The 19,972-nt window shown below is 38.1% G+C and overlaps 1 protein-coding gene and 1 long non-coding RNA gene across 2 annotated transcripts in view; one reads left to right on the top strand and one right to left on the bottom strand.

Moving 5' to 3' along the window:
* Positions 1–19,972, top strand: part of LOC139738779 (transient receptor potential cation channel subfamily A member 1 homolog) — a 203,286-nt gene that overhangs the window by 161,078 nt on the left and 22,236 nt on the right. The window contains 1 exon segment of the mRNA XM_071649416.1: positions 13,822–13,890. Within this exon segment, the coding sequence (XP_071505517.1) occupies positions 13,822–13,890 (69 nt within the window).
* On the bottom strand, positions 5,193–8,610 carry LOC139738778 (uncharacterized). Its single transcript, XR_011711465.1, has 3 exons — positions 8,394–8,610; positions 6,741–6,878; positions 5,193–6,154 (listed from the first exon to the last, which is right to left on the bottom strand). It is a non-coding gene; the product is annotated as an uncharacterized lncRNA (long non-coding RNA).

The following is a 19,972-nucleotide window of genomic DNA, read 5'->3' as shown; positions in this document are numbered from 1 at the left end:
TGTAAAGTTGTTTGATGTGTGAATTTATGGTACGATTTTGATTTCATACGTCAAGGGTGCGGATTTGTCTCAAAAGGTACGCAAACAGTTATTGCAGTTATGTTGTAAAATGATCAAAAAAACTTTGCGGATTTCGTGAAACATACATGAGACATTCTCCAAAGTTTCGGGGTCAGTTTGGGGTTTCACAAAAATTTGCGAACATCGCGCACGTCGTGTGAAACTCTTGCGCATTTGATGAGGCTTGAAGACATTTTAAAGAACAAACACAAGCGAATCATGACCCAGTGTGTGGAAAAGGTTTGCAGAAAATTTAAAATTTTATGCAATTCTAGTCGGAGTAAAATCGATATCCGCAAACAATTGACAATGCTTCCGAACCCCAGCGCTCCTTTGGCGATCTTTTGCAGACTAAAATATGAATGTTGGATTTTGCCATTCGCGTCATGACCAAGTAAAAAACGCATATTCACTTATCGCAGTCCAATAATTGAGCACGATTCTTTCTTAGAACTCAAACAAAACAAAAGCACTGAATACGACACATTGCTGCCATCTGCTGTAATTTAATGGTCAATGAAAACATGAAAAGACATTGCATTATGAAAATGCATCAGGAAATGCAAGTCGAAAAAAAGTTGACTTCCACAGAAGTCGAATTTCGCATAAGTCGAAATGTTTTCATCGGTCCCAATAGATTTGACTTAGGTGAGGTTGACTGTACTTTCAAGTCAAATTATGCACTTCAATTCAGTTTTACAGCACACTTCAAAAATGAAACAACCGAAACTATCTTATTTGCAATTTTATTACTATTCTGAATTCCCACTTACATCCATGTCCTTAGCTGCAATCACAACTATTGTTCTATAATTGCATGTTATGCTTTTCCCGACATTGTTGATAACATTTTCAAAGGTCATTATATAGAGAAAAGTAACAGGCTAAGAACCGACACTTGTGGTATTCCACATTCAACTGCTCCATAGTTGGACCATACTCCATTCATAGATAAGACTTAAACCACTTGTTGGCAGTAGTCCTTATATCATTGAGATGCAATTCATAGAGTAGAATTTTCATTACAATGCTATCAAAAAGCTTTTTAATGCCTCTGCCACGAAGTGGTGCTGGAGGCATTATGTTTTCAGGTTGTCCGTCTGTCCGCATTCGTTTACGCGATAAATTGAGTAATATTTTCTGGAATTTTACCAAACTTGGTCCAAGTATAAAGTTTGATGGGGCAATTACTTGATTAGATTTTGGGTGAAATCGGCTGAAGGCCAAAGGTCAAGGTCAAATCATGAAATTGTATCCGTTTACTTGATAACTCAAGACTGGATCGAGCAAATTTCACCAAACTTTGTCCAAGGATGATGTAGATGGGACAATTGCTTGATTAGTTTTTGAGTGAAATCAGACAGAGGTCAAATGTCAAAGATTCAGGTCAAATCCTAAAATTTATCTTATTACGTGATGACTCAAAATTGGATGAAGCAACTTTCACCAAACTTGGTCCAAGGATGATGTATGATGGGGCAATTAGTTCAATAGTTTTTGTCTCGCCCCCCCCCCCCCCCCCCCCCCCCCGCAGGTGAAGGCAAGACTAAGGGATCCAAATTAAATGGCGTCTGTCCGTCGTCCGTCCGTCACAAATGTTCAAGTTTACCTGCAAGACTCTGTTATGATGCATAACTTGGCAACTGTTACAGCAATGGCAGCCACATGTAGGTGATAGAAGCACTGGGGGTATCTTTATGTTATGGTGTTGTCGGAGGTCATGTGATGATGTCAAAGGTCATTGAAGGTCATATATTAAAGGGACTGGGGATGAGTGTTCGGTTGTGCAAAACATGCGAAAGAGAAGGTGCTTTGGGTATAAAATGAAAGGTAGATATGTAACTTAACATGTGTGAAAATATCTTGGAAATCGGAATCTTCTCAAATGTTTTAAAAAGCGAAAAACAAAACATACTTTTCTGGAAAAAGACCCTTCGATACGATGGCGATACGTATTTGAATTGCGGAATACTGCTTGTTGACTGCGAACATCAAGCCAACTTACAGCGAAATCAAGCCAACATGCCGAGTGAGCTGCGGAACTACTAGTAGTTATACGTAGAGCAAGTGTGGCTAGCTCTACGGCTGGCTGTGCCTATGGGCGCGGCGAGCGCTGGCCGCACTTCACTTGCCATAACTCGCATCATCATACACAGTGTCCAGTGCTAGTGCTTCTAAGCTCGAGCTGCTGTACGATCTTGCGTGTTTTCATTTGATGAGAGCGCTAACCTAAAATCAAAGGACTCCTCCTTTTCTGATTCACATGTCCTTCTTCCAAGATATTATGAGAGCTAGTTCTATCGTCGGAAGACTCGGTAGGCTACGTATCCTAAAAGCCATCAAACTCCATTTATTACAAGATTCTTCGTTGAGAAGTACCGAAAGCGGGATAGGTGAATGCGGTACAGTAATACGTAGCCCGACCAGACGCCGGGCGGGCTATATGTACAGCGACTGGGCTGTGCGTGTACGTACATAGAAACTTTTCCGGGTAAGGACGGACACAGCCGGCCCAGCGCTAGGTCGGTACCATGTACGCAGTAACTGCCGTGCTTCGCACGGCGTCTGGTCGGGCTACGTAGAAAAAAAAAATCAACGAAATCTCAATTTACAATAATTTACAATTCATGTAATTATTACATGAAACACAAACGGGTTGTGTTATTACATGTACATGCAATTCAATGCAATCTTCATGGCAAACCCATTTTTTTTTTCTTCAAAGATTTGAAACACAAGTACCGAGTAGGCCAGAGAATTCGAAGTATCCGGTACAATGTTATATCTAAACTTGCATTGGAACTAACCAATAGTTCATTTTTATTACCGGTACAACTTGTCATGTATTCGTAATTTCATGTGACTTTAATAGTTGTAACATTTATTGTGGATGATTTTCTTCACAATTGACACATGCACATACTAGGTTAGAAAGTTGGTCATTGGTATGGCTTAGGCCTACCTATTTTCTGTATAAATAGGGTTAATTGGAATTATTTCACAGATACACACAAAAATGTTGGGAATCTGATCATTTTCAGTCTTCTAGACTGAATAATGTGATACCTGTAATAGTCTAATAACCAATCCAACAATTTCTGAGGCTATCTTATACATTTTCTTATTTATCATACACATTGTACAATGCAACCATGCATGATGCAATGTCTTGTTCACCTATACAAGGAGAAAATCAAGACACAAGGAATAATCTGTTCAAGTCAATTATTTCCACATAGGTCAACAACATTCACTCAGTTTTTATCTAGAACCCTGATTAGGTTTCTATCATCCAAACACATTTTTTTCTCATTGGTAAATTGATGCTTAACAATTAGGCCTGTATACACAGGTAATATCTTGTTGTGATATTTCAGTGAATTTAAATCTAACACATTACTTATGTAGGGCTAGGGTTCACTTAGCTCTCTAGCACTCATCACACTAAAAGCAAACTAGGGCAGCACACATGTGTTACTTGGAAGGAGTCCCCTGGCTAACTAACTTGTAGCCAGTTTATTCTTCACATAATTTGGCATGGGTTTACATGTAAATGTGGGTTGTTACATAAATATTCATGCATACACAAAATCAACATAACAGAACATGCAAATAAAGAAACAAAGGTTAAAACTAAATATTCATAATAATATGTAAATGATGTGCAGGCTTGGGTGATTTAGGCATGATTTCAGTATTACAGGGAACAATGGGTGAGAAGTGAAAGAGTGGAAAATGTCATGTGATATGTGGTGTGTCTGTGATACAATTGTAGGTGGGGTGTGTGGATGCCTGTGGATGTGAATACCGGTACTACTGTATGTGTGGGTTGACGTATTTATGTGTAGAGGGGTGGTACCTGTAATAACAGAAGGGGGGATACACTTATAATAAAAGGTTCAAAATAAATCCCTACACTTACGTTATACTACCATGCATAAATACAAATTTCATGTGCACATATAAATTGCATGTGTACATGGGACCTACATTAGAAGTTGTGTGTACCAGGGTACACTGACCTTACATTTTCTTTTATCTTTGCATGTATATTTGCATTTGGTGTTGCATCATGAGCACAGGTTCTAATTGCAAATGTGCTACATGTATTTAGAAACTGCTCTCACAGTAATGTGATGTGATATACAATGTAGAGATAACAAATCTGTGCTGGCTACTTGCATGTAGGCCTATATCTTTTAAATATAAAATGTCATAATAGAAATAGTTGTAAAGCAAAGATTGCCAATTGACACAGGTAAGGTAATCATTTGCAGAAAAAAAAAGAAAAAAGAAACTGCTCAGCATTCTGTCATTAGTCAATTTGGGCATCTACACATTATACTCCTATCATATTGAACAATTATGATAATAATACTATAACATGTAAATTAAAGAACCTTACAAATGCAACCACTTTCAAATAACTTGCACATTTGCAGGGAAAAAATATTGAAGTGAAAGTCCAAGAATCAATGTCACAGGGTTAATGACTTCAAGTACAAAGAACACTATACTATTTCAGTGTGGAGACCTTCTACATATTGCATTGTCAAAACACAATTGGTTTAGGGTTTGAGCATATACAATTATATCAGTAGAACATCATGTAGGGACCTACCAAAATGTATATTACAATGTATTTTTATATCTATGTGAATGAAAACTGAACATCTTGTTTGAAGCACTTCCAACACATTTGTTTATCAAAATTCATACTTTTTTTTTTTTTGGCCACAAAATATAGATGCAATGAATATTACAAGGGCACAAACTCCATTTACCACAAAAATATTGTCCTCATAATAATGTGATTTGATAGAGTTATCACAAAATTTTGTGCTGAAAAAGTGTCTTCCAAAATGCTGATGGACAATGCTACTGTGTAGGACCTGCTGTGCCACTTGAATGTAACACATGGCATGATATCAGTGATCACATAAATGATGAGGATAATAATCATTATGAAGATGATGATAGTAATAAAAAATTAGCAACAACAACAATAATAGTCTCTTTCGCGTACAGAAACTTTCGCGGTTTCCATCTGTGCCGACTTTTTCGCGTGTGTTTAAATTCGCGGTCGGTAATGATAGTAGTAGTAGTAATAATAATAATAATTAGAGCAATAATGAAATGTGTGAAAGGCCCTTCAGTGATGTACACTGTTGTGCATGACAGCCCTGCTTAAGTTCACTTTAAAACACTGATGCAATATTTTATCGTAACGGAGTAATTGTAGTTTTTCACCTCTGAAACACCTGGGAAACACAGGGGGAAAAAAGACCAAATGAAAAAAAAAAGGACAAAACACTTTGTGCCTGGATATTGCAGCCCTTTCAGTTTCCAGTAACAGTTTAACGCACATGCAGTTTAGGAGTTTACAGGATTTATTTTCCCTACTTGCTACATGGGGCAAGAACAAATTTTCCAGGCAATCAATTCACTGTTTCATTCTGATTCACACATTTGAGTACTAACATGTTTGTTGTTACCTCACAGGAAAGACAGAAATAGAGAGTTCAGAGATATAAATGTAGTGTCATATCAGTTATCACTGCCATCACATGAATGTAGTCTATGATTGGAATTGATGTTATTCATGTTCAATGTGCATTTATCAGAATCCCCAACAATCCTGGTACAAAGGTGCAGCTTTTTCATTACTAACATGTCTTTTGCTATAATACACAATGAAGGCATAAATTGACAGTAGGCCTACAGGAAGAACTGGTGTCAGAGCTATTATCATTGCCATCACTTGGATGCACTCAACATAATTATGATATTGAAGTCATCCAAGTTCAGTTTTCAAACATTTGCCAGCCACAAAGAAGAACATGAGAGGGGATGTCACTGGCTTCATGGAGCTAAGTAGTTGGGAGGGCTGGTTCTGATTGATGAGAGGGGATGTCACTGGATTCACTGAGCTTGGTGGCAGAGAGGGCTGGTTTCCACTGGCGAGATGGACGTCACAGGTCTCACCGAGCTGCGTAGCCTAGAAGAGGCAGTCTTATTTGGCGAGAGGGGGTGTCACTGGCTTCAACAACCTGGATATCTGTGATGGCACTTGGATGTGATGCTAGCTGTTCCACTGCAATAGAGGCCAACAAGCACATTCTATTGATCTCTCATCTAATGACTGAATGTTGGTAATAAAGTAACTACTACACATTTACAATGAAAAATTATTTTACTACTCATATAGACTCAATTAACTATTCAGTAATACACATAGTAAATATTCTCTTTAAAGACTATCATTCAAGCAATGACAAGTTTAGTACTGATGAAAGCAATTATGTTATATGCTGAAAGTCCAATGAAAATAGCTCATTTTATTTATGATATTTACATAAAAATTCCCTAATATGCATGCCAAAGGGACGTCTTCATCATCTACTGTAAAAGTGGAAATTTCTTGCGGTGTTGGTTGAAATTTTCACGCATTTCGCGTAAGCCGAAACTAGCACAAAAATAAAAGCATGCGAATATTTTTGCTCGCCATTTGTTCAAGTAGTTGATGTCTTGATTCCGCGGAACTATAAACATGCGAAACTCTTCTTACCCCGCCGACCGCAAAAAATTAGTCGCGCTAAAATATCCACTTTTACAGTAACCTGTTATCTCCTTACATCTGCCCAGGCTCTGATAAAATCAATATCTGTCAGCACTCTCACCAGGTTTTGATCCACTTCAATTTGACCCAAGTCCTTTCCTCAGAGTAGCATTTTCCTCCACAACTAATTGGAGAAGGCAACGGCATTCATGAACTTGTCCTTTTTCCATTTCACAGGGGCATCTGGACTGGAGTTCATCTGTATATCAGACACAATGAAAGGCATTAACACTGACTTACAATTAGGATAGTCCCGTTAGTTCTTCACCAATCTGTAAATTTAGTCACAGAACTTGCTATCCCATGTATTTCAGTGTAGAGTCTACCAGGTAGCTTTATCTTGTAGTGCTCACATACATGCAACAGAGAAAACTCCATGAAATATGTTAGAAATAGACTGTCTACTGTAGAACTTAAATAGCAAAAAGGAAAATAAGACCTACAGAGACCCTAGCCAAATTTTTGATGAGTTGACACTGCACATGACGTCGGGATGACCTCAGCCTCTCATTGTGCATCTGGGTAATTCTGTGAAGTTGGGGCACGAAGTGTGACATTTTAGCATAACTCAATACTAATTATGCTATACATGTATTGTTTATAGGCTTTGCAGTTGTATTGAGACCATACATTTTCCTGGAAATTTTGTGCCATTCCGACTCAATTTTGATGAAATTATTAAAACGATATGTAATGGTGTCCTGTAGCATCGTGACGTGTCCATGTAGCATCGTGATAGTAAACATTTGGTCCTAAAAGACAAATTAAGGCAATTAGCTTGACCAAAATTTGATATAATATGCATAATTACTAGATTAGTCAGATAGCTAAATATCTTAACTCTCCTTTCCACAGTTTTACACAAAAAAGGACACCGCATAGCATCGTGATACATTTTGTAATTTTCTTTTAAAATTGAAACTGTGTACAGGAAATTTGAGATATTTAGCTATCTTATTCATACCTTGTAAATATGCATATTGCATCAAATTTTGGTCAAGCTCATTGCCATAATTTGTCTCTTGGGACCAAATTTTAAAATATCACGATGCTACGTGGACACGTCACGATGCTCCAGGACACAGTGTTACATATTGTTTAATAACTTCATTAAAATTGAGTCTGAATGGCACAAAATTTCCAGGAAAATGTGTGGCCTCAATGCAAATGTAAAGCCTACAAACAATAAATGTATAGCATAATTGATATTGAGTTATGCTGACATGTATTTTGTCAATATCACGATGCTACATACATGGACACTGCCCCAACTTCATGGAATTACCCATCTACAAAGTAGGCCCTATTTATTTATATGTTGTGTATACAACCTCACATCGGGCCTATGATGTCTTTCAATCCAGCCACATGCAAGGGATTTGGGGGTCTGTATAATTCCACATACAATCATATAGTAGGCCTATATGTGGCTGCAATGTACAAACTATGTAACTTGTAACCCTTAAAGTAATGATCAAGACAACCATAATCTTATTAACCACTACCACAGCTTTGGGTTTTAAAAAAAAATGTTATAAGTTAAATTACAGCAAGAATAAGAACAGCATCGTTTGAGAACACAGAGTTATCTAACAATTTATTGATGTTTTGTGTACTAAATATCAACATTAACTTTCATTTGCAGGTTCAAAACAGTTGTTGGATCTAGGTGTATTAAAATAGTACCAGGTAATTAAAGTTAGTTTGTACAAACCTTTTGTACCGACGGAAGGGCTGGTCTCAATGGGCAAGAGGGGATGTCACTGGCTTCATCAAGCTGGGAGGGCTGGTCTCGACTGATGAGAGGGGACATCACTGGCTTCACCAAGCCGGGTATAGGCTACATTGTAGCTGGTCGAAACTGACGAGAGGGAATGTCACTGGCTTCATCAAGCTGGTTAGCTAGGAGGGCTGGTCTCAACTGACCAGAGGGGCTGTCACTGGCTTCACTGAGCTGCCTAGTCAGGATGGTCCTTGAATGCGATGCTGGCTGTTGCCCTACAAAAGATACGCACAATAATATCTGACAGACCTTTCTCAACAATTAGCACCTACTGCGCTACAAAGCATACACCATTAACCACTACACTATAGAGACTGAGTGAACTGCGCTACAATGCATATACGCCATTAGCCACTTATGTACGCACAATAGATACACTTCAATCAACATTTTTGCAATGCCATGTGTACCGGAGACAATAACAAGGTACCTTACCAAACATGTGAATTCACGTTTTTGGTCCGATCATAGCTGTGATGACAACATATACACAGTTGAGTCTCCACAAAGTATTTTGTAAAAACCGAGAGTTACCAGATTCGCTGACACTTTCATTCATTCAGTGTCGTTTCGTAAAATTGGATTTCTCGCCTATCGCCAATTTGTAACAAACGTCAGTTCTGATGAGTGTCGTAACTTTCTTATTTCGACATTTTGAGACCCATAATTTGACATGAAGGTAGAATAGGGCAACATAATCCAGAATACGGTAAAATAGGAATTCGCATATTTTCATGCAAAACACAAATAGCGTGCCATTTCTTACTGTGAACAGCGATTTATGTGTAATAGAGAAGCACATTTCAAAAAGGAGAAATATTGAGCCAAATTTGGGATGTCATTCATAGGCAAAAAAATTTCCAGTTATGGTAACTATACACAGCCCAGTTGCTGTACGTAGGTACATAGCGACAGGATTCGCACAGCGTACTTACAGCGTCTACCACTCCTAGTCCGAGGCCCTTTTTCTCTGCCATTTTATAGCTGTAGCCCGACCACACGCTGTAAGTACACTGTGCGAATCCTGTCGCTACGTACGTACAGCGACTGGGCTGTGTATAGGCCTAGTTACCATAACTGGAAATTTTTTTGCCTATGAATGACATCCCAAATTTGGCTCAACATTTCTCCTTTTTGAAATGTGCTTCTCTATTAATTACACATAAATCGCTGTTCACATTAAGAAATGGCACGCTAATAAAGTGTTTTGCATGTAGATACGCGAATTCCTATTTTACCGTATTCTGGATTATGTTGCCCTATTCTACTTTCATGTCATTAAATTATGGGTCTCAAAATACATAGGTCTAGGATACCTACCATACCTCAATCGCATTCTGAATACACCTTTTTGTGAATCTGCATGTAGCCTTTCTCCACATATGTGAGTAAAATCTCAGGCAAACTCTGATAGGCCTATAAGTATATCTTTTAGTTTAATAGAAAAATGTTAGGGTGTGGCATAGGGGATAGGACACCTAACAAAATTACTAATCTAGGCCTACTATCAGTGTTACTAAATAGTAGGCCAATAGTGTGTGTAGATCCTCTAAGTGACATCTCTATCAATTAATGTTACACTAACAACACTAACACTGTAACAGTTGTTATAGGTCCTACTCACACTGAACTCCCCATAAGGGTCTTCCGAGTTTCACAAATTTATTACCGATCCAGCCGAAGTGAAATGACATCTCTGTCGTTCAGCCCCTTATCTTCTAGTGTCTTGAGGGGAATTGGAACTCTACATTTTATTTTTCTGTCACCATCTCCATACTCTGTCACTGGTTTTCATGGTCTTCCTCTTCTTGTAGACAGATCTCTCGCTCTCCTCCTGCGGCTCCATTGTTAGTGGGGATGGTATTTATACGCAGCCAGCAGATCAGAGTTCAAGCGGACCCGTGCTAGCTAGCTGCCGGGCGGATCCCGGGAAATGCACCGATAACGCTCGCTAGCCAGTGAACAGGCACCCGGGTTTCGCCTCGCAATCGCGGCGATATCTTGGGCTTGCTTTTCGCCTAGGAGAAGGCAATACATTAACGCTGTGCCAAAATCGGACAAAAGAGGGAGGCAAAAACAACACTTGAACGGAGAGCCTCTAAGCCGACCCCCCGTGATTTTGAAGAGCGTTACATGTAACGCTCTTCAAAAAATCATAGATATCTTCATAATGCCGTATTTTTCATCGATTCTTTTTCATTGCTTAGTCCTTTCATAGGCATTGGTCCTTGTTTTTGCCTGTTTCACTTCATGAAATAGCACTTTTGCATTTTGGGTTCCAACACTCCTCCCCAGTCCCTTTAAAGAGTATGTGCAAGACTCTTTTCTATGTTAAAGTTTACCTGCAAGACTCTCTTTTGACAAATAACTTCACATAAGTTGCTTGGATTACAACCTAACTTGGGTCATAGATGCACTAGGGGTACCTTCATGTTATGGTGCCGTTGGAGGTCACAGGATAAGGTCAAAGTTCATTTGAGGTCATACGTTAAGTTTACTTGTAAGACTCTCTTATCACACGTAACTCGACACATGTTGCTAAAATGGCAATCAAACTTGGGTGATGGATGCACTGGGGGTACCTTCATGTTATGGTGCCGTAAGAGGTCACACGATAAGGTCAAAGGTCATTTGAGGTCATACGTTAAAGTTTACTTGCAAGACTCTTATCACACGTAACTCAGCACATGTTGCTACAACGGCAATCAAACTTGGGTGATGGTAGATGTCTCTTGGGATGTTGAAGGTTACCACAAGGTCAAAGGTCACAGACAGGGGTCAACAAACTTTTAGGGCGCATTTTGTTTATGGCTCATAACTTTTGATCCTTTTGTCCGTTTGTGACCAAACTTGGATGGAAGATGTCCCTTGGGGAGGTGAAGGTCGTCACAAGGTCAAAGGTCACAGAAAGGGGTCAACAAATTTTTAGGGCCCAATGTTAAGTTTTTATGGCGCATTTCGATTATGGCTCATTACTTTTGATCCCTTTGTCCGTTTGTGACCAAACTTGGATGGTAAATGTCCCTTGGGGTGTTGAAGGTCACCACAAGGTCAAAGGTCATAAGTGGGTCAATTAACTTCTGGGGGTTATAAAAAATATTAATTCCTTGTACGCGAATGGGTGAGACACAATTTGGCACTTGCCTTGTTTAGTGAAATTGGCAAGAGGTCAAAGGTCAAATAGTCAAGTTCAAATGCTAAAAATGTTGCTATTTTCCCAACATCTATGCAATGCCTGAAGGTATTTTCTTGAAACTTAGTGTAGACATGTACTACTGGGTAAAGATTCTCCAGAGAGAGTTTCATGTCATGAGGTCAAAGGTCAAAGGTCAAGTGAACATGATACAATTTCACTTTTCTTGCAAATGGTTCAATGTATCTTCATGGAACTTGTTACATACGCGTGTACTGACTGGCAGGGATTATCTAGGGAATTTAGGGGTCATGTGCCAATAGTCAAGGTCAAGGTCAACTCCTCAAAATTTCACTCTTTTCCTCATATACTAGTATATGCAATGCTTGCAGGATTATTTTTTTAAAACTTAATATATACATGTATTACCTAATGGAGATTTCCTGCCAGAAGGTCAAGGTCAAACATTAAGGGTCAAATGCCAGACTAAAATGCAAAAAAAAAACAACTTTATTCTATACTGCAATTACACTTTTTCTTCATGCCTTGAAAATTACTCAATGCATAAACTTATAAAAGGGTCGGTCAAAAGTGAATTAAAATCCTCAATTCTCCAAATACATGTACCTGTACTCTTAGATAATTATAGCAACCCTAGTTCAAGGAAAGTGAACATTCAAGACATTTCTAGCAAACCTGTCATTTCAGTATTTTGCCAGTTATGTGAAACTGTCATCTCACATTGTGAAGACATTGTATTATACACCTATTGGGAGAGTCATGCATTGTGGCGGAGGCATACCAGTCGCCATACCAACATTTTTAGTCTAGGTCTAGCATGACCATACCTGTGAGACCCCATTTACAGTGCGGGGCTGGGCCGAACCGTGGCCGAGCCCAGCCTCAATTGCGAGGCCGAGCCCCGCAATTTTGTCCGTTTACACTGCCGGGCTCGGCCATGCTTCTGATTCAAACCTTTCAATATTTTGTCGTTGTGGCGCTCTGCTTGTAAACAAACGCAATTTGGTATTGTCTGGTTTTCAGACCCTTTGCCAACTGAATTCTGTGGCGACAAAATCGCTGTAAGGGCAAAGGCCTTTGCTGAAGGAAAAAATCCTTTGCAGGACAAAACCACCTTAAACTATACTAGTTTTCGACATTGGGGGGGGGGGGGGGGGGGTTATATCCTGAATAGCAAAAGATACAGGCAGAGGGTTTGGAAGCCAGACTAAAATTTGCCACGCATTTGGCCCAGTTTGCGTTTACACTGAGAAAGGGCCGGGCTCGGCCGCGGCCGAGACCACCTCCAGAGCGAGGCCAAATGCGAGGCCAATTTTGGCCTCGCATTTGGCCTTTTGCGCGTTTACACTGAAATGAAGGTAGACTCGGCCGCGGCTCGGCCGCGGCAGAGCCTTGCACTGTAAACGGGGTCCTAGTGATCCCTTATCAATATTTTGTATGACATCGTCCATTGTGTGTAAAACTGCAGAAAAATTGGAATAATGTGGGACAAAATCTTCTCAGTTTTGAGAATTTCCTTACTAGTCACATACTCATACATATGGCCAAATACTATCTTTCCAGTTTGCTGATACGGACATGAAAGAAGTAAATATATAATTTTCTATTTCCCCTCTGTTACCTTTAGTAAATATGGGCATTATTTTGGATACTGTTCATTGACAGGGTACATCCTTTGCTTTTAACAATCATTGACACTTAAGGAAAAAAAGTGTCCTCTATGTGTTACTGTCTTCAGATGATTAAATGTGTGATAACCCACCCTCCTTCCAGCCAATGATTAACACAAGAATAGAAATGATTCCCCCTGTGTCTGCAATGTCCAGATGTCTTTTCAAAGCTCTAGTTCACTTGGTGAATGGTTATGAAGTTGAATTCAAATAATTGATTTGTCCAACCATCATCTGATATAACTCAAACAAAAATATCACTTCAATATTTTGGCAACATTTTCTTTTTCCCTTTTTGACATTCATGCTGCCTGCACATGCCCCACTGAACAAAGCATGTCAAATATAGTAGTGTGGGAAAGAAAATTATTTATGAGGTTATGATGATACCAGACATATTATTCTTGTATTCAAAACAGAAATGTAAGTAATCAAAGTGTCAAGTTTCCTACTTTTTGTGCCAGGTAAGGAATCACCATATAGGAATTCATACACAATCACCCATCTTGGTTATTCTAATGGTCCTCTCTGACAGGTTGGTCTTGCTGTAGATGACATCAAAGAGGTTCAGGAGCAGGCAAAGCTCCAGAGACTGGCTATGCAGGTGAAACTTCTTTTCTTCACAATTTCACATTTGCCTTGTTAATCTTAGAAAAGACAAAAACCTCCACAGGGATATACTGACTACAATTTATCTGAATAGTCACATTCCCTTTTTGTAAACCTTAAAAGGATAAAAATCTCCAGTTGAGGTATTTGTATTTGTAATTATGGTATATGGAATGAATAGCTCAGTGCAGGTCACCAAATAATGTTACATTTTACCTTCCTCATAATTCATAGGCATTGTGTGTGTATGTGAGAGTGCATTTGTTCAATCCTTGAGTACATTTGTGATAGTACAAGTTAGGACGTGTTTGTACATTTATGTCATCTCAACATGGTACTAAAAATATTCCAACAACCAAGGAAGTACTAGTGCTCATGGGATGTGAAAAAAGCTATGTGTCCCTTATGTTTTATGCTTACTTTAATCTGTAGCATGTCCTGAACCTTGCTGCAACTTTTGCACATGTGGCAAATAATTTAAATTTTGTGTGTGTGTGTGTGACTAGGTCAAGTTATAAATGTTCAGGAAAATGTTACAATTCAGTTTATACAATTCTTACACCACCAGGGATGCCAACCTTTGCCAACCAAAATAAGTATTCCATGAGGCAAAAACAGTATTTTGCCCCCCAAAAAAGTATTTTCGTAATGAGCAAAAACAAACAGTTTTTTAAACCAATGTGAAGTATCCTTTCTGTTCATTTGCTCATGATGACGACCCAGCAACATCATCAGGTCTATTTACAACAGCAGAACCTTTTTATAACAAGTTTGGATATAGCGAGGTTACGGTTATAACAAGGTTATTTTGCTGGTGGTCCCCTTTATTTCTATTTCTTTGTTTTTTTACCGTGATATAACAAGCTTGTGAATATGAGGTAATTTTCAAGACCCAAAGGAACTGAGGTTATGCTGTATTAGTTTTCTTTTGGTGTTTTTGACATGACCTTAAATCATTGACTAAACAAAATAAAAGACTCACTCAGACTCTTTCTGCTATTGATTTCAATTCCTCTTTATACTCATACAGCTGTCTCATTCAAGACACAATAATAGTATACACACAATCATATACTTCAAGATACATGCACAATTGATACATTATGGCAAAATGTCTGGTAGTGGTAGGAAAGATCTGAGGCCTCACTGAGGCCTTTTCCTGAAGAAGCAATTAATTATGATTACAACAGTTGGTTGTTGCCTATGAAAAAATGGCCCAATCTGTGAAACAGTATTATACATGTATGTAGCAGTTCACCCAATTATAATTACTATAATACCCAGTTGGTACCATGTTAGTATATATCATTAAAAGCAGTTAATAACTGGTAGCAAGAGATAACTAAAGGTAATCAGGAGTACTTGCAGTGTGATTTCATTTTGATAGAAACTGCCCATAAACCATTCTTTTATAGCTTATCTCTCAGAATATTAAATTCTGGTACACAACAATGTTGCTGGGAATAGGAGAACAAGCTCAAAACAGAGAAATTTCAAAATACATCACCATGTTGGCAAAGTATCTACACAAATAAGCATATATGGGACTGTCATAATGGAATAATAGTTTCCGAGTGGCGGACACAAAAATTATGATGTTTTTAACTTCAAATTCTGCAACTATTCAGCACATTCAAGGTAAAATATTTTCATGGAACTATTACTTTAAATGCTTTCAGGTGGGAAACAAACAGATGGGAACTGCCTCAGTAGATTTTTCATCCATTACCAATACTCTAGATTGCCTTTAAAGGCATTGGTTAACATTGTGTTCAGTTAAATCTCAGCTGCATGCTCCCAAATGCTGTCAGAATATCTGATGGGATGCAAAAATGAACCTGTGAGAAAAATTATGCTTCAAGGTTATCATTTAGTGCTTCGAAAGAGTGAAAACCTAAAATATCACCCCCATAGACTATTGTGCTAAAATTATTATGGGAACCATAATGAATACAATTTTCATAGATATCTTTATAGTGAATGTGTTACTATCATTATTTTTGCCTCCTTGGTTGTTTTTTATCCATCTGAACATAATTAGACATAGTCAAGGCGCTAATTCCTGTAAGGGGCTTAATTAAGGAGTTCGTTCAACCCACCCCGCAGAAAAGGTTTGACCAGACAGGGTGGTAGATGGGACCTGCATGAACATCCCCAGGTAGTATGTGATTCCAAATTGTGGTGTCAGTAGAATTTTACTGGCCACTTTTCATCATTATTTGTTGGAACAAACGTAATAGAGTCTACGCACACCAAGACTATTACACGCACCACTAGCACTGTTACAGGCGCTAGTGCCAGTGCTTCGTGTAGTAGTCTTAGCGCACACATACTTTTTCTTCGACAAACAAGGGGTTTTGCCTGCAAACTAACTTTTCACGCCAAGCTGTGGTCGGTGTAGTGTAGTTTCTAGCCGTTTTTATTTCGTCTTTATTTCTCCGAGTTGAAGCTAGCCGAGTGAGAGCGCATACCCAGTGATTGTGACGCCCGAATCTCAATCACTGGGAATGTGCACTCGCTTGGCTTGGCGCAATACAGCGGGCTCATCACAATACACAAGCTGCAACTCAGAGAAATAAAGACGAAATAAAAACGGCTAGAAATTAAGACTAGGGTCGGTGACGCTTGTCGCTATTGGGGCACTGAAAATGACAAAATTATCACAGTTTTTGCATTTATTTCATAAAGAATTCATCAAAACTGCATAGAACTATATATGTACATGTTGCTAGAGATGTCAGCAATACATTGGGATTCATTGTAAGTTATAATATTGTGCATGGTTACCATGGTAACCGGATGCCTACAGGTGATTGGTAACCCCCAAAATGCCTCCTACTGCTGCAGCCTTTGATTTTTTTTTTAGATACAATTCAAAAAAGTTTTTTTTATTTATTATCGTAAAAGAAGTATTTTCCTGTTGCCATGGCAACCAGTATTTTCAAAAAGCTCAATAAGCATTTCCTTCCTTCTGCATTAGTGTACCACATATGTGAAGAATATATTGAAGCATTCTCAAGTTACAGCAAAATTTATAAACAAAGGCATAATAAACGGCCACTGAAAGAAGGATATCATTTTTTTTTAGTAGTAAAATGCATGAAAAAGTTGCATCCGTCGTATTATACTTTCAACACAAATTTGTATAGGCAAATGTAGTTTTTAGTAATGTATGGACACAACTTTCCCTTAAAGATATAGGTGAATACAGAGAGCAAAGCCAATTATATTCTAAGGTTAGCTCTTTTGAGTATTTACAGAGTGATTGTTATTCAAAACAATTCTTGAAAAGAGCAGAGGAAAGTATTTGATTGTTCACGTTCTTAAAAGAAGTTTATCCAAGAATGCAGAAAAATTCCTTTCTAAAGAAGGAATATACACGTACGCCGTATTATCCATCAAAGAATTAAACATACTTTTTGTGTTCGTTAGCTATTTAAAAAAATAGAATAAAATGAAAAATCATGATATGTAAATTTGTAGCAAAACGTGCAGTAATGAATTAATGTTAAGGAGAGAATTACGGGCAAAAAATCTTGAGCGTCTTATCCCTTTTATCCAGGCTAATTTTACAGTGTTAAGGTAGGTACTTTAATATCCGATCTATAAATGGGTGATGTGCATGAAACACAAAAAAAAAACCAAACAAACAAACAAACAACCTGTCTAAATTCCAGATTTTTTTTTTTTTTTTTGGGGGGGGGGAGGGGGTTACCAATCACCTGTAGGCATCTGGTTACCATGGTAACCATGCACAATATTATACCTTACAATGTATCCCATTGTATTGCTGACATCTCTCGCAACATGCACATATGTAGTTTTAAGGCGTTTCGATGAATTCTTGGTGAAATACATGCAAAAACTGTGATAATTTTGTCATTTCCAGTGCCCCAGTAGCGACAAACGTCACCGACCCTAGTCTTGATTTCTAGTCGTTTTTATTTCGTCTTTATTTCTCTGAGTTGCAGCTTGTGAATTCTGCAAAAGCCCCTGTATTGCGCTAATCCGAGTGAGGGTGTATACAAAGTGATTGCGACAAAAACAGTTCGGGCGTCGCAATCACTAGGTATGAGCGCTCACTCGGCGTGCTTCAAGTCGGAAAAATGAAGACGAAATAAAAACGTCTAGAAACTACACTACACCAACCCCAGGTTGGTATGAAAAGTTAGTTTGCAGGCATAAAGCCTTGTTTGTCGCAGAAAAAAGTCTGTATGGGTTAAGACTACTACACGCGCCACTGGTATTGGCGCATGTTGCAGCACTATAATGGTACGTGTAGTAGTCTTAGCGTGCACAGACTTCTTCTCGAAGAATAAGGTCTTGTCGCAACTAAAGTGGCCTGTAAAATTTTATTGATACCACAATTTGGAATCACATACTACCTAGGGGTGTTTTAGAGGGTCCAACCGACCACCCCATACAGTCAAACCTTTTCTGCGGGGTGGGTTGAACGAAGTCATTTTTTCAGGGTCCCTGCGCCTTGACTAACAGGTCAGGCAGCTCAGTTTTAGAATTTTTTAAATCGATCAACAACAATGTTAACCAGTGGCTTTAAGGTTTCATCCAATTATAGGTGGTTATTTTCATAAGTTTGTGAGTTTTTGGTGCAACTGTTACACATGAAATCGACTATGGTTCTGAGTCAAGCTCCAAACAGGGGATTAATAATATTAAGAGAATCACATTACAAAATCATCCCACTTGCATCTTCACTGAGAGCAATAAAAACATGACTTTGTAAATGGGACACTAAAATTGGACCTCTTATTTATGAAAATATCCAATTGCTTCAGTTGATTGATGCCTATTACAGTGAAAACTCAATATAAAGAGATCTGATATAATGAAATACCCGATATAACATACTAATTTCTCTGGTCCCAATTTCCTTTGTTTTTGTTTTTGTTTTTGTTTTTGTTTTTGTTTTTGTTTTTTTTTTGTTTATTAACTAACCACTGATATTGTCTTGGTCCCAAAGATCTTGTTATTCTGAGTTTCCATTGTACACCCTACAATCAGTACATGTACAATAGCATATTAACAGGTAGAAAGATCTCATCTTATTGAGATTTTATAAGATTTCATCTTATGAATATAAGTGGCTCTTATCATGTAGGGGTTCAATTTGTTTTTGATGCCCCTTTTACACATGAAATCCACTCTTTATAGTTCTGATTCAAGCTCCAAACAGGGGAGTAATAATGTAAGGTGATTCAAAGCATGACACATAGTGTCAGGGTTTGGCTTCCTTTAACACTCTCAGTACCAAGCCTTGTAAACCTCATTGACTTATTACACATCCACATGCCCAAGGTAAGGAGAGGGTTAAAGGTATTGGTGACAAGTGTGGCATTTGCAAAACCAAAAGGAGGATGAACTATGCATCAGAAAAATCTAATATTACGGAATTTAGTGAAATAATCTGAAAAAAAAATTAAAAGAAATGCATTTGTTTTGGTTGAGATATAAGCGAAAATATAAACAAAGGAATTGTGTCACAAAATTTCTTCATAGTAATAGTGCTGGGATTTTTTTAACCTTTTTTTTTTTTTTTTTTTGCACTGGCTGGCTCTTGTTCAGGTTTATGCTGATGGTGTTTGTCACAATTTTACAAAGTTGAACTTATTGCATTTTGGATCTTGAAACTTGTCTTTACTACCTTTAAAACTAAAATTTAGTTTTGATAAGGGTTTTAGTCACCATCAGTTTTGCTAATTTATATACCAGAAGTTTGATTCAAACCTATCCGTAGAAGAGACTTGTTGAAAATTTAAAGTCAAACTGTAACTTTGTCAGTTCTCTATCTTGGGGAGGTAATACATAAATAAACAAGTATTTTGATAGTGTCTGAATCGCTGACCAGAACTAAATATTAGCTTAAACACCAGCCTTTAATATCACACTTGAAATCACCTAATATTCAACAATTACTTGTTGTAAACTGACGCTGCCTTCTTACACAGGTCTAGGACAGAGTTTGAGAACTCAGACTGATGACATGGTTTTGTGGCTGACATTTTCCTGATAAGTATGTCTGAGAGGGTTTTTTAGTGGATAGGTTTGGCCGAAAGTCA

The sequence above is a fragment of the Diadema antillarum genome, unplaced genomic scaffold, assembly GCF_040938485.1.
Source record: "Diadema antillarum isolate AM-2024a unplaced genomic scaffold, OU_Dant_1.0 seq00000768_RagTag, whole genome shotgun sequence".
In the NCBI taxonomy this organism is placed as follows: Eukaryota; Metazoa; Echinodermata; class Echinoidea; order Diadematoida; family Diadematidae; genus Diadema; species Diadema antillarum.
Note: the sequence above shows the minus strand (reverse complement) of the source record. Positions and strands in the feature narration are given on the sequence as shown.